The following is a 14728-nucleotide window of genomic DNA, read 5'->3' as shown; positions in this document are numbered from 1 at the left end:
AGCTTTCGTAGAGTTTATTCATCAATGGGAATTAACGGCTACAAAGGTATACGATTTCCTTCGCTCTCGTTCTTTTTCCTTGAGAAAACACACGGTTATAGATTGAAAATCGGAAATAATAAAAGATTGGCTAGAATTCTCTGTGCTGCAATTCAAAGAAAAATCAGTGAACAAAAAATAGTACTCGTTAAATAGTTGAAATGGTGGAATATTTTAGTAAAATGAAGAGCATAGATACAATATGTTTAAATTTCAAATCGAGAATCTCGATTCATATATATATATAGATGGATAGATATATCATAGATTGCCACAACAATGATCAAGTTTTACGCTCTTTATTAAAAATTAAACTTGAAAATCATGTAACCCAAACCTTTGACGCAAATCGTATCGTTCATAATCTAACAATACTATTGTAGTTAAGAATCGAATACAATGGAATGGAATGGAATCGAATCGAATAGAAAAGGATAGAGAATGAGAAATCCTGCATACAGAAGGAATTGAGAAAAGCTAGAAGAGGAAGAAACGAGATTATCTTTGTCGTATTATATTTGTTTCAACATCGTAGGATATTTAAAAGCCCATCGTACTCGATCTATTCCAAGTCCTTGCATCAACGCATTAATTTTACATTCTCGTGGTTTGACGCAAAACAACGTTTCTTCGATTACGTATCCTTGGACTTTTGACTTTTAATCCTCCATACAAGGATTCGATTCGTGGTTCCTCGTGCTGGATCATACCGACCCTGACCGTGATGCTGCTAATTGTGAAAACTTTCGTTTCAGAGATCCAAGGTCGCTTCGATTCAATTAACAAGGAACGTCAATTCTCTTTGTCGACAGAAACATCTTTAACGTCAGAAACATTTTAACGACAGAAACGCTGTAAAGCTGCGGTGTCGATAACACTCGTTCGGACAAGGCCTTGTCAATTCTTATTTTCGATGTCGTTCTCGCGACGCGATTGCGATCGTTCCTACAGCCGTTTATCCCGCGACATGACGTCAAAGCAAGACGAAAGAGAAAAACCAAGGAAAAATATATAAAACGGCCGGAAAATCCTAGACTTTGTCCTAAATCCGATAAATATACGTTTGATCGATCCCTTTGTGTAGTATCAATCTGGACTTTTCTCGGTTACATTTTACATCCAAGTTTTATTATTTATTATTATTATAAATTATTTTAAATTATAGAATTTACCTGATACGAGATATCTTTTCAAGTTTCTACACTCATCGTCGTCTCATTCATCGTCAAGTCGCTCGACTTCGAACGAATCGAGGCCACTTTATTAACGTTGGCCTGTTGTTTTGCTTGACTCGAAACATCCCTTCAAGCGCAGCTGAGTATCTATCGAGTATTTCTTGAAAATAATGATAATCGTTAGGGTAATGATCCCTCTATTATTTAATAAAGTAAGAAGGTTTGGCTATACGGAAACAAATATGCTATTCGTCTACCGCACAGGGGCTTGAAACCACCAAATACTATCGTTTTACGTAAAACAAGTGCTACGTGACCTATTGGCTTCGGTTTCGCATGCAGTGAGAAAACTGAGCTACAGCGGCATGATAAGTGCGTCCGTTCTCGTCTTCTCGTTTCGATGTAAACCGAGCGTGTCACTCTGTTAAACGCAGAGGGAAGCGCAGCGAACGTTAACTGGAATTCGCATCGTTTCCGTAAAACGACGTAACGGTCGCGCTCTAAAGAGCAATCAGCTATGGTAGTTACAGATAGTTGGTGAAAATTTCCCGGCATACAGCGTGTCTCGATTAGACGGCAGACGTTGAAGTGGACGGAGCAGTTGCAAATATAAATGGTCGCTCGAGAGCTGTTCGCTTCCCATATACATGTAAATTAGTTTTGAACGCCGGACCCGCCTCGACAAAGATTAAATCCAAGATAACGAAGCCGAAATTAGATTAATCCGATATTTTTACGGCAACGTCGAAATTGCTTTTTAATTGGCTCCTTTGCTCTGGCGGCTTCCAACCACCGACTCCCTATTCGCCATCGATCTCCTATCTTCGTCCTCGATTACATTTAGTAGTTTGTTAACGAAGCCTACGAACGTGATTCGTGAGAAACGTGCGTCTGGAAATTCTGCGAACCGATACGGACAATCGTCCTCGATCCTTGTAACTTGACCTTTATCTATGATAAAGCTTCGTTATCTTGTAGATTTTAGAAATTGACTATTCCGCAGTATAATGGAAATTGGCTTGTTATATTAACATGGAAGAAAATATGGCGAGATATCTATTTATGCTTCTGGTATAAGTATTCATTTATCAAGCCTGGACAAAGTTGTTTTAGATAAGTTTCGTAGTCGATTTTGAATATTGTTGCGAAATTTATTGGAGATTCTGAACATTGTTGTTGGGTCGCGCGTTTAGAATAATCAGCTTAGTAAGGAAATGACCAAGTTCTGTCTGTATTCTTTAGGCAACATTTCCACTCACGGAAAGTTCCATCGTTACGAGAGGCTGTTGTTGCTAGAAGAACACATCACACGCCCTACAATCTCTATGTCTACATATCTCTATACTCAGTCTCACGTTTCTGCACATACATTTTCTCTTGAAATTGTCCGAACTTCGAATTTCGCAAGACCATAGTTTGCAAGCAGCATTTTTATTAAACAGATTTCTATTACAATTTCTTTTCCAAAAAAATTGCTTGTCTTTTGAATGAAAAAGCTGTTGTGATGTTAATTATACGCGATGCAACAGAAAAAATCCAAAGATTATTAAACACGCAACAAAGACGTTGGATAAATTTATTATAAGAAAGATGTGCGCAAAATGCATTTAATAATATCACCAACACCGACATGCTCTCACACATAATTTTCTCCCGCCTACGATTAATCGCGTATTAATTGCATTCGCCAATATTAAATGAAAGACAAAGGCAGACATGGATCATTGAGAAGAATACACGGATCATAGACAATTTGCAGAGAAGAGGCAAATTGGCCACTGTGCAAACAGAGAGCAACGTTTTATGTTATTTTTGAAAGCGTGTACAAGTGTGCGCGTCATGCTTGTTTGCGTGTTAATTAAGAAACGCATCGGTCACTTCTCGTCCACGATCGTTTTATCGAGTCTATTCGCTGCACTGGTAAATCTGAAATTTATTGTACGCGGCTGTACGGTCATTCGGTGTCTGATTGATATTTATAAGCTCGTAACCCGCGTGCTTGAATATCCTACGTGAAATCGAAGCTTGCAACTCGATTATAGCCGCTGTATCATCTTCAAACGCGTGTTCGGTTTACGGTGATAACGATCTCTTTTAAGATTGCTATTTGAGATAAATTGTATTTCGTTAGGAGTTCGTGCTAACTATATACGTGTATGTATATATATTATAAGATAACGTAATGTTTATCACGATTTAGAATATTATGCTTATAATAAATAATAATAAATAATATTTATGCATTTAGGAAAAATTTGAACTCGCAAAGATAGTACAAATATCCAAAGTAAAATGTTTACTATAGAGAACGAAACGAATCCCTGCAATTGCGTTTCTTACGTTCTGATTATAAGAATATAAATTGATCTAAATTGGCGTAGTCCAGTAACGAATCAAAGTTAGAAAAATTTATATAAGAAAGAATATTTGACTTTATATGGAAATTGGTCTAAACGTTCGAAATACAAGCCTGATTATAACGTCTGGAAGCTCGGGCGACGTGATAACAACAGGCAAAACGGTGAAATTGCTTCGGACATCGTTTACCAGTGGACAGGAAAGAAGATGCGATTTCCGCGGCCCCTACGATTGTTACGCTGCTAACTTTAACGCTGCACAAACAAAGTCCCTCTTATGTACTTGGGTCTCCCTCGATACATCGTTATTAGAAGAAAAAAAGAGTTGAAAAAGAGGTCAACAGATTTGGCATGACCCGTGACCTTTCTATCGTTCTCAAAATATTCTCAAAAGGAAGAGGATATAACGGAGCAAATGAAGTTTATTTTATTCGAACAATAGAATATATGTATTAGAAACTGTCGTTTGAAAGAATATTTGAAGAGCTCAGGGAGAAAATTAAACGGCGGAAGAAGGAGAATGACTGAGAAGATTTTTAATGCGAGAAGGTATCCGATCGTGAATATTTCCAAATATCGAAGAATAATATTATAGATGCTCACAGAGGCATGAAAATTTTAAACAAAATTAAAGACGTACAGAGTATCCAATTTATCTGGAAACACGTGAATATCTGGACAACGTTATTTCCTCTACTTATCTTATTCCCGAGGAAAAATACAATATTTCGAGGAAACGTACTCGTACAATTTTTCCACCGAGCCCTCCATTCTAATCTAAACAAGATCTTAATTTCAACTTTCGTACGTTTCTCTTTATTATTTGACCAATTGTATCGTGTTTCCGACCATTTCCGTAATTCGAACGATTCTATTTCCAGCACAGTTCGTTGAATACGCAAACTAAACATCAATTTCATTGCAAGGTGCATATGCAACCTGGATAATTGTTTTGGTTTTTAGATGTTATAAAGCGCATGTATCGTCGCGATCCTCGATTGTCTGAGGAAATGGGCTTCTACGGATCGGAAGGGAATAGATTGAAGGAAAATGCACAGCAGAGATAAACGAAACCGCGAGCAGCAACGAAACGAGTTTCAACGATCGGTGTACGTAATGGGCCTGATACGTACGAACGAATCGCGATAGTGAAACTTGATTTGAATTTTTCATGTTGCTCCGAGAGAGCTGACGCTGAAAATCAGGGGTAATTGGATTGACGGAATTTTTGGCCTGGCACGAAATGAATATTAAAGTAGACAGTTGCTGAATGATATTGGTGGAACGACGACCTGACTTTATGGCCGTACTTTTTGACAAATTGAATAAATGTTTCATACAGATTGAACTGTACCTTAACAAATTTCTATGTATTCTGCTCTGTATACTCTCTGTATATATCGTCGTTCGATACCTGGGGTCGCTACATTCTATGAAAAACTAATAAACGTACGATACGTTCGAAGAAATGAAAAATCCTAAACGTAAGCGAGTGGCTGTTGATATATTACTGAGATATAAATATACAAATAGGAAAAATAAGGAAAAGCAATTAACCTCGTTGCAATTATAGATGAGATACATATTTCACGACGCAATGTTCTTCGCGCAGTGTTTCGAATTACCTCGTGACAAAATCTCATTCGATAGAGTTATTTTTTTTCATTTACTTTTCAGCTAGATATTTGCAGCTGAATATCGTTGCTTGTAAAGAAAAAATTATTATACTCGTGTATAGCGTATATTGTATTTTTCATACACGTCATTGAAATACAAAAAGATCGTAAACTCATTGTTACGCCCCGAGGCTCAATATAGGCCGTGTTTCTAACCGTTTCCCTTGGTACTACAGTGTCGCAGACAGATCGTCTTACATGGCTGGCGAAATATACACAATGTAGTATTCGTTTTCGTCAAGCAGCGAGTTCTAAAAGACATGGATTCGCCTTCGGTCCTACTTATTTTACCTACGCAAAAAAGGCGGCATATGTGAATGCATCAGAGAAATAAGAGAGAGAGAGGTTCAGAGAAATAAAATCAAGGTTGCTTAGTCAAACGAATACGTGAAGAAATATTATAAAGTCGAGTCGAATTATAATAATAAACTGGTTGTATCATCGTTAAATCATTTGTAACGTGTTAATTATTTTAAATATTGTTGAAAATTATATTAATCCTGTTAATTCAGTGTTACAATCATTTAAACTATCTCTGTTATCCTAATCGAAAAAGGGGAACGACTGGTTCACGGCGTCGACAGAATCAGAATCGTAGCGAGAATTTACGCCTCTCGCTGACGCGTTTCCTCGCGATCGAGTCTCTTCGCGAACGGTCGTGACACTCATATTTGACCCACTTATGAAGTTTCAATTTCAAAGTCAATCGATAGGTTGTTGCTAGTTCTATTAAATATTCTGCCTCGCTGATAACAACACGCTTCGACAAATTAGATCCATAGTGCATCTTATAAACCTTATAAGATCATGGGAAATGTCGATTCGCTAGAATCTAATTTATGCCGAAATCTTCAAGGCGATAGAAAATTCTCAATTTATGCAAACGCGATCTTTTTTCTTCTTCTGTTCGTTGAACAGGTACCGCGATCTTTAATCGAGGATTTGGATAGATCGAAGTGAAGTTTGGATCGTGATAAACACAGCACTGCAAGTTGCCAAGTGGTTACCACGAAAGTAACAGCCGCTTTACCGATCCAGCGACAACTAATAGTTCCGAATGTTTCGAATTTGGAATTTAGTCTTGAAAACAAGTTCTATATAAGCGAGAAAGATGGTAGAAAATGTGAAGAATCGAAATTTCACTTTATCCTTCGACGTAACACAGCACATAGAAAACTACATAAACGTGCACAAAAGGGATAATTAAAGAAAAACGTAGTATTCTACGCGTTATACTTGCTTTACTTCAAACGAAAATCAACAGACTTTTCCTCTTACAAACGCTTTATGCTTTAATTAATGGAGAATCCGTTTTACAGCCATAAAGAATTGTCTACAATTTCAAAGATAACTGAAATCCTTCGAACTTTCCACGTGTAGATCAACTCTTTTTTTTTCTTTTTTTTAACCATTTCTCGGTACTTCTGTCGTGATGGAAAGAAACTTTGTCTCGCGCAAAGCAAGTGTTGGGACAGCTAATACCCAGTTAATGAAATAGATGGACGGAAAATCGATTATCAAGGTTCGATCGAAAGTCGTTGAGAGTTGTCTTCGCCGATCGGGCTAAAGCGCGCCCTCCGGGCTCCAACTTAAGAACGACAGGCAATGATTGTCACGCGCGATTAATTAAAGACCGGCAAGCAGCCTCCTAGCCGGCGATGCACTCGGTATTCGTGCCGCGGATCGATGCTTTCCACTCGGTGAGAAACGGAAGAGCGGTTAATTGGCATTGAAGTAGCTGACAGAAACACGATCGTCCACGGTACGTTTATGATCGAGCTGTGAGCCCTGACGTACATTCGTGCCCAACTTTCTGCTTTTATTCTTTCCTTCTTCCCGTTTCCATTCCCTTTCCCTCTCCTCTTGCGCTTTCTCTTTTCCCTTTTACTTGATCTTTTTTTACCCTGCTTTTTTTCGCCCGTTTTCTATCGATATTTTCGAACGATACTCTTGTTAAATAACGATCTATCGTAACATTCGTAGTTTTTCTGAACGTCATACTAGCAGTGGAAATGTTTCGTTTCTATTCCTCAGTGAACCGATCTTTGCCTCTGCCAAAGTTTCTTCCGACCTGGCAAATTCCTTCTCCTCTCCTCTTTCGCGTCATTCCAAATTTTTCAAATCTCAAAAGCCCAGTTCTCATCTATTCTTGCCGTTTATATGTAAGTTTAATTAATTTAAGAAAGATTGTTAATAATAGAAAACTATTAAAAATAAAATAATTAAATAAAATACAAAAATTAGATAACGCAATTTGCCTTGCGCTCATACGACTCAAGAACGAGTTTGATCTCTAACAAAGTATTCTCTCGTTTCCTAAGAAATAACAATCTACAGCCTCCGAACAGATCCATCACAACCAACAAATTTTCTGCGCCATCCTTAATTTCTCACCTCATCGCGTAGCTTACGTCGTGAAACACAACGAAAACGCAGTTTCCGCGAGCGAACGACCGATATTCTAAACCTAACGGCTGTAACAACTCTGTCACGCACCATTAGCTCGCAATTTTCAGCTTCCTCCTTGAAACAAAGCAACGGAACTGGCGTCCCTGTTAATGGAATTCCGGACATTAGGAAATTGCAAACACGGTAACGACACTGTGTCATCTAAAACGAATTCCGAAATTTTCTTTTCCACAATTTCTTTCATGCTTTCAACGTCTTACATTAAAACGATCGTGCAATTTTATGTATCGAGTAAAATTGCCAGCCCTGGATTAATAATTTCGATCGATCGGATCGCATCGATAACTGGCATATATTAAAACGTCAGGATAGTCAGAAGAAAATACGAGCGAAACGTCTTAAGAGGCTCAACCACATTACCTTGCTGCTGGATGAATATGTCTAGCTCGATCGAGCGATTACTATGTATCGTATTTGCTTGGTAAGTAGGACAGGATTGCGAGAAATACGCGATAAACTTGTTACAAAGTACTCGATCGTGTAGCGTAAGCGGTTCTCCCGTGTTCATCTGACTCTGATCCTGATCGATCGATGTTATTTGAAAAAAGATGAATATTCGTTCTGAAAGTAATGTGCGATTTGCTATGATATAAATTAGAAATGCAAAAGCACGTTAGAAATGATAAAAATCAGTTTCTTATATAATTATATAGACTGGAAGTTGAAAAATAATCAGATTTACATTGTTGCAACGAGAAGATCCTCGAAGAAGGATTTTAAAAGTTACTAATTCTTTTTCGATTTTAAATACCTATCAGATATCTTCGATGGAATAACTTTTGTATAACTATGAATGCAACTTACCTTTTGTGTGATTATGAATTTTAACAACGATGAAAAAACGTTATGATTGATATGAAAAATAAGACAAAAGGAAATTCGAATTCTCCTCGCTTCGAGTAATAAGGCAACGAAGCGTGAAATAAATTTTTATACTCACGATCAGGAGATGAAACATAACTTTTTCGATGCTCAAACGAGTCCAGGATTTATATTCATCGAACGTTCGATCCATTTAAATTCGTACAACATAGAACAAACGCAGTCAGGGCTGTTTAAGAATTCAGAAAAAGAACAGACATGATCCGCTTTGAAGCTCCATGGATCGAGGATCCTCTAGATTCTTGATAAATAATGCCAATGATAAGTTGTCATCCGTACGAGGAAATAGCCATCGCTTTCAGAAATTTTTGTTCGAAAGCAAAGAGAACAATTTAGTCGAAGACAAAAGGCTACAGCTAACGGTGAAACAGTAAAGCATCGAAACCGGTTATTGTATACTGGCTTTTGATGTGGATCGCATGATCTGGATAGGTCAGAGCCTGCAGAAGAGGCAGATGGTCTTTTGTGTCAGTGTTTGCGTTAGTGTTTGTGATAGAGTAATGATAGGATGATTGCTATTCTTGAGAAGTAGACTCTATCTTTTCCATCATTTGGATTTCACTCGTATAATACGTAGCTTGAATATAAAATCTGCATATATATATGTTTCTTCGTTTCCAACAAATACAATTTAAATATAAAGTTACTTGCTTATTATCGCAAACCTTTCGAACATATTACATATTACGAACGTATTACGAACTCCGTGCTTCACTTTTAATGCAAAATTGATAACACCTGAACCTTCATAGGCAACCCTCGCATTTTGTCTGAATTGTTTCTCTATGGTCATTCGTTTTCCATATCGATTATACGAATAAGCTGTCGCCTTTCAAGCAGCCCCGTCTTTTATGCAGAAACCGCTTTTGAGAGTGGCGCGCGAGGTGATAAGCAATCACTCTGACGTCACGAGTAGAGAGAGAGAGAGAGAGAGAGAGAAGGAGAGAGAGGGTGAGAACGTTAGCTCTATCATTCGATGCCTTTATCGTGCATATCATTGTTGGAACCACTTGAAGGCGCGATGGTAAAGTGCATTTGCGTTTTTGTTATCGTCCTCGCTCGATGATATCTCGTGTACTTTGAAACGAGGGGAAAAACTTCGCTTACGTTTACCAGCTGAACAGAAAATAGAGTTCGAGCAAAGGGGGCGGGTAATTGATACAGAATCGATCGAGAAACAACAGACTGGAGAGCGTATTATTGTGGCAGGGAATGGAACCGGTGTTTACCTACCAGCAGACGCGTCATTGCTCCTCCAGTTACTCGTTAACAGGTGAAACGTCTTGCCAGCCCCTCGAGTCGTTTATTTGATGCTGTAATGAACAACAACTAATCTTCAAGTGACAGAGAATCTTCGTGATGAAAGTGAAAGATTTGCGAAATGATAATATTCCTACGTTTAACGAGTATAGTAACATTTTTATGATATTTACATACAACTAGACTGTCGATTTTGATTTATAAAAAATTATAAAAAATGTAAAAATACAAAGATACATATATATATATATATATAAAACGTAATATAAAATATCCAAAGTAGAATATTTGTTGTAATATTTAATAAATGAAACAAGTTACTATTTGGATTCCATTCTTTTTTTTTTTTATTAGACTCATAAAAATATGAAATAGAATAAAATGATAGGTTTGTCTATTGGTTATTAAATTCCATATCAGAGATAAACTATAAAAGTTTCATAAATAAAATGAAAACGATACTGATAGAATTGTTGAAAGTGAAAATGCATAGTGAGAGAAAGACCTTGCATAACGAGGCAGGCACAACCCTGACACATTTAAAATAATAGGTTTCCTCGTGGTTTCCACGTCGATCGTTCAATTTTCTATACCCATAGGAATATAGACTTTTCTCTCCCTTTTCTCGAAAACTTTTTTATGCATTATCATGGACGAGCATGACATGATAGGTATTCCTTGTTGACGTCAATCGCGACACCTGCGATTCTTCTGATTCATTTTATTATCCAATCAAATCATATCAACTTGTAGGATATAGAATCTGTCGACAAGGTTCATCTGCGAGGGTCTTCGTTTTCTCAGGAGGAGGATACTGAAAAATGAAAGTTCCACTCTCTCACATATGCATCAAATGTGTTTGAAGTGTGAAATACGTATGTATTTTTGTAACGAAGTTGACGGAGAATATCGTTCGTCTAAGAATCTCGATGATTAAAAAATAGTTGTTTAAAAAATGCCTATTTTAAATTCCACTATTAACCAAACGCCGCGATGCAATAGTCGAAAAATAGAAATAAAATAATGTACATGTTGTTTCTAAGCCACTAAAGACTCATTAGATTTTTGGAGTCTTTTCCAAAATTACAATATTATTATTATATTATTATAACGCACCGGACCATAATATAGAGTAGCGGCAGATTATTTTAAAAATTTCCTATTAATTTGAAAATGCCACATTTATATGTTAATAATTGGTACCAAATAAATTACAAATTTAACCGTTCTATATTTTTTACGCAAGCGACTTACGTTTACCCTCCATAAATATAATATCCGAGACAGCAACTGCCACCCACGTAAATCCACCGCAAGACTCTTTCACATTTTCTCTCCTGGAGTTAAATCTCGATCCCAATAACTCCGGACAATTAATTCCATTTCTGTCGAGCGACGACGAGCTCCCTGGGCACTTGAACTAGACCCCGTGGAAACGCGTCCTTAGTTTCGAGTGACCTTAACCGACAGATTGCTCGATTAGTACGTCACTTCCTAATCTTCATAATCAGATTATTAGGCAGACGCGTTACACTTTGAATTAGATACTGGGTTGGCTAGGTTAAGCTTACGGCTGATTTTCCAGACGCAAGGTCGCGATAACGGAGGGTGGGAGAGGGGCGTATCCTTGCTAACACCCACGAAACACAACGTTTGGGTGTCGTTTTTATGAGAATTGTTACGAAATTCTCGCGAATCATGATTCTTGAAACGTGTATACGTGTACGTATTGTATGCTATAGGTATTAATTATTTAATAATTAGACAAACAGAAAGAAATTGGATAGTATATTAGGATGAGATGATTGACGTATAGGCTTGTTTGATAAAAGAACGAGTGAATGAATTTGTAATAACAAGATATATTGAAACAAGTATATGTATAGAGATAGTGTATATCTCAATACAATAATAAACATTGAACATAATAAACATGAAAAAACATTCTTGTGTAACTCTAGCTGAAGATTAGAAGAAACAGCAATAACAATCTAGACATTGTAACTCAAAACAACGTTAGTATTCAAGGGTACAATAATGTGGATCTATCTCTCCCAGTGTTGAATTTTTTCCGTTTCAATTTAAACTTTTTCTACGGCCATGGGCCGTACTACATCTTCCCCCTTACCAGTGACAACACGTTTTAGGTAGATTTTACATACCAAGCTTATTCCATTGACTTATCTAAATTCTACCTGAACTCGCTCAGAAAAGCGGACTTTCTTGGCCGCACGCGCGACGTTCTTATTTCTCGCAGTTTCCTCCTTCGTAATTGCCCGCCCTTCGTTTCGATCGTTTCGGATTTCCGGCAGGATTAACGCGCTGCGGATTTCGGTTCTATCTTCGTGTTGTTGTTGGTGCTCGATGCTGTCTGGTACAACAAAAGCGAATTTTACACGATTTATGGAAACTGTTACGTTTTTCTTATTCATTTCAATGATACAATTTTTACCTCCGCGTTGTTTATTGCTCGGGTTTGCGCATAAGTTGGCACCGGTGTCCACGTGGAAGGAGATCCTCGTACTCCTGTCTGTTACGGGGGATCTGCAGCGGCGGGATACTGAACCGTCTCGTTTCCTCTGGTTCCAGTTGCAAGGGACACGGCAATTTCTTGCTTGGTCTCGAAATGTCTCATGGTAGTAGCATAGCCTGTCCAGCTGGTCTCTTTTAGTGGAACGCGATCCGCGGCGTCTCGAGCGTGATCTTGGTTGGCGCCGATTGTCGAGGCTCAGCGCGTCAATTCGCGCCTCTATTTGACTTAGCCTGTCTTCGATGCTTAAGGCGCGAGTTCGTTGTTCGCTGTTCGTTGCATTTCTTGCTAACATTCGTTCGGCACGGCATCGTATATCGTGCATCTCGTCGGCTACCCTCGTCAGGGTCGTCGCCTCATTTACGCTCACGGCGGTTAGGACATATTGCATATTCTCTGGAAGGCGATTCTTCCAGATCGCCAACACGAAGTCGTCCGAGACCGACTTGGGGGCGAGCTTCCTCAGGTCCCAGTAGAACTGGGACGGCGTCCTATCGCCAATTCTTTCGTCGTCGACGAACTTTTGCATTCTCGTACTGTCCGAATCGGTGAATTTTTTAATAAGTTCTCTTTTCAGCCATTCATATCGTCCTGTCGACGGCAGATCGCCAAATATGTCAAGAACTTGGTCTAAATATTGTAACTCGATGTTCGCGACAGTCATAGAAAATTTTTTCTCGTCGCCAGTAATGCGAGCGAGCTCGAACTGGTTTTCTAACAGGACGAACCATAGCTCGATTTCTTGGGGCCAGAATGGCGGAGCGCATACGGAAAATACGGATCCCACAGTGTCCGTGGCATCCGTCGCGTTAACTTCTTTGTTGGCACTTGTTATTTCGACCACAGCACGTTCACCACTGTCGTTTTCCATCGCGTGTCGGGGTCACCACTTTGAATGTGCAATAACAAGATATATTGAAACAAGTGTATGTTCAGAGATGGTGTATGCCGATTTTGATCGTCGCTCACTCAATGCTACAATACCAAAAATAATATCATAGGGAGCACGTTCATATATTTATATCAACGAATGTTACCAGAAAAAGTTAACCGTCTTATGTATCTCTAGCTGAAGATTGCAAGAAACGGTAGTAACAATGTAGACCTTGTAACCTAAAACAAGGTTAGTATTCAAAGGCACAATAATATTGATCTCTCCCAGTTTTGAATTTTTTCCGTTTCAACTTGAAACTGAAGTGGATAGGTCGTGATAGGTATTGAACAAGTACTACAGTATAATTAACACTATATTTACTAACAACACTCTCAATGTACACTTTACGTAAAACTCTTTTTTGCGATTGCACTTAGCGGTTCGCGATTGTAAGTTCGACCTCTAGACGATGCGTTACGATAGCGATTCAGCAGAGTTCGGATGATGATTGCTCAAGATGCGTCGAGGTACTCTAGTCAACTAGTCGACTAGTCAACTGACTTTCCGTCAAGATGATGCTGCAGAGGGAAACCATGATGGGGTGTGTCTAAGGATACGAGATCGTCGGATTCGTCGAGGAAAACCTTCGTTAGGAAAATGTAGGGAAATGGACGTTACTGTTTATTGGTTAATCTCTAGGTTGGTGGTTGAGGAAGGATGCTAACCGCTCTCGAGAGAAAATTGCTAGCGGGAAGCATCGTACCTGAGAGAAAAAGCAGATTTCCCGTATCTTTCCGTAGTTGGTAATAGAAGATTTAGGGAATGCTAAGACAAAGACTATTTGTTCGTTTGAAGAACCTTTGCTAGAGAAATCCAAAGATTTATAGCGGGTACTGAGGCTAGTTAAAAATATGCTATGAAGATGTTTCGACATCATTGGCAATCATCTTGTCCGAAGAATAGGATCCGTTGAAATGTTCGCTGTCGAGTGTCGCTACGAAACTTCTTCCACGACTATGGGCCGCTACAAGATGAAAGATCCGCAAGACGAAATGACGAATTTACTATTTTCTACGTTTGAGCATATAATTATAACAATGATCGTTCAAAATCTTTCTTTTCTTTATATTTACGAAATAAATAAAAATTTCACAATCGAGAACAGAGATGGACTTTCACAAAAAATGTGATACTTTCGAAAATTTAAGAAAATATAAATCAAATTTCTTTGCAGCTTTTAATAATTTTGGATGTTTTGTACTCTGATGCGATGCAAAAGCACAGTAAAATATAATACTTATTTTGTTAAACAAAAACAAATTACTACAATTAGTTTATTTAAAATAAATGGATTAAACAGATGTTGATTAAACAGGGAACGATGATTATTTAATATGAACTAACCACAATAACGTATTATAATTAAGACGATTAGATAAATTTGCAACTCTCGTCACTACGGATCC

General features: G+C 38.1%; 2 protein-coding genes across 6 annotated transcripts in view; one reads left to right on the top strand and one right to left on the bottom strand.

The window, feature by feature from the left end:
* Window positions 1-14728, top strand: part of Sytbeta (Synaptotagmin beta) — a 97415-nt gene that overhangs the window by 54826 nt on the left and 27861 nt on the right. The gene's annotated exons all lie outside the window — the stretch shown is intronic.
* Window positions 12039-13259, bottom strand: LOC143302806 (uncharacterized). The gene is made up of 2 exons (XM_076619175.1): window positions 12311-13259; window positions 12039-12229 (listed from the first exon to the last, which is right to left on the bottom strand). The coding sequence occupies exons 1-2, from the start codon at window positions 13257-13259 to the stop codon at window positions 12039-12041; spliced, it is 1140 nt and encodes a 379-aa protein (XP_076475290.1).

This window comes from Bombus vancouverensis, chromosome 6 (assembly GCF_051014615.1).
Source record: "Bombus vancouverensis nearcticus chromosome 6, iyBomVanc1_principal, whole genome shotgun sequence".
Lineage (NCBI taxonomy): Eukaryota > Metazoa > Arthropoda > Insecta > Hymenoptera > Apidae > Bombus > Bombus vancouverensis.
The sequence above is the reverse complement of the archived record's forward strand: the minus strand, read 5'-3'. Positions and strand labels throughout refer to the sequence as shown.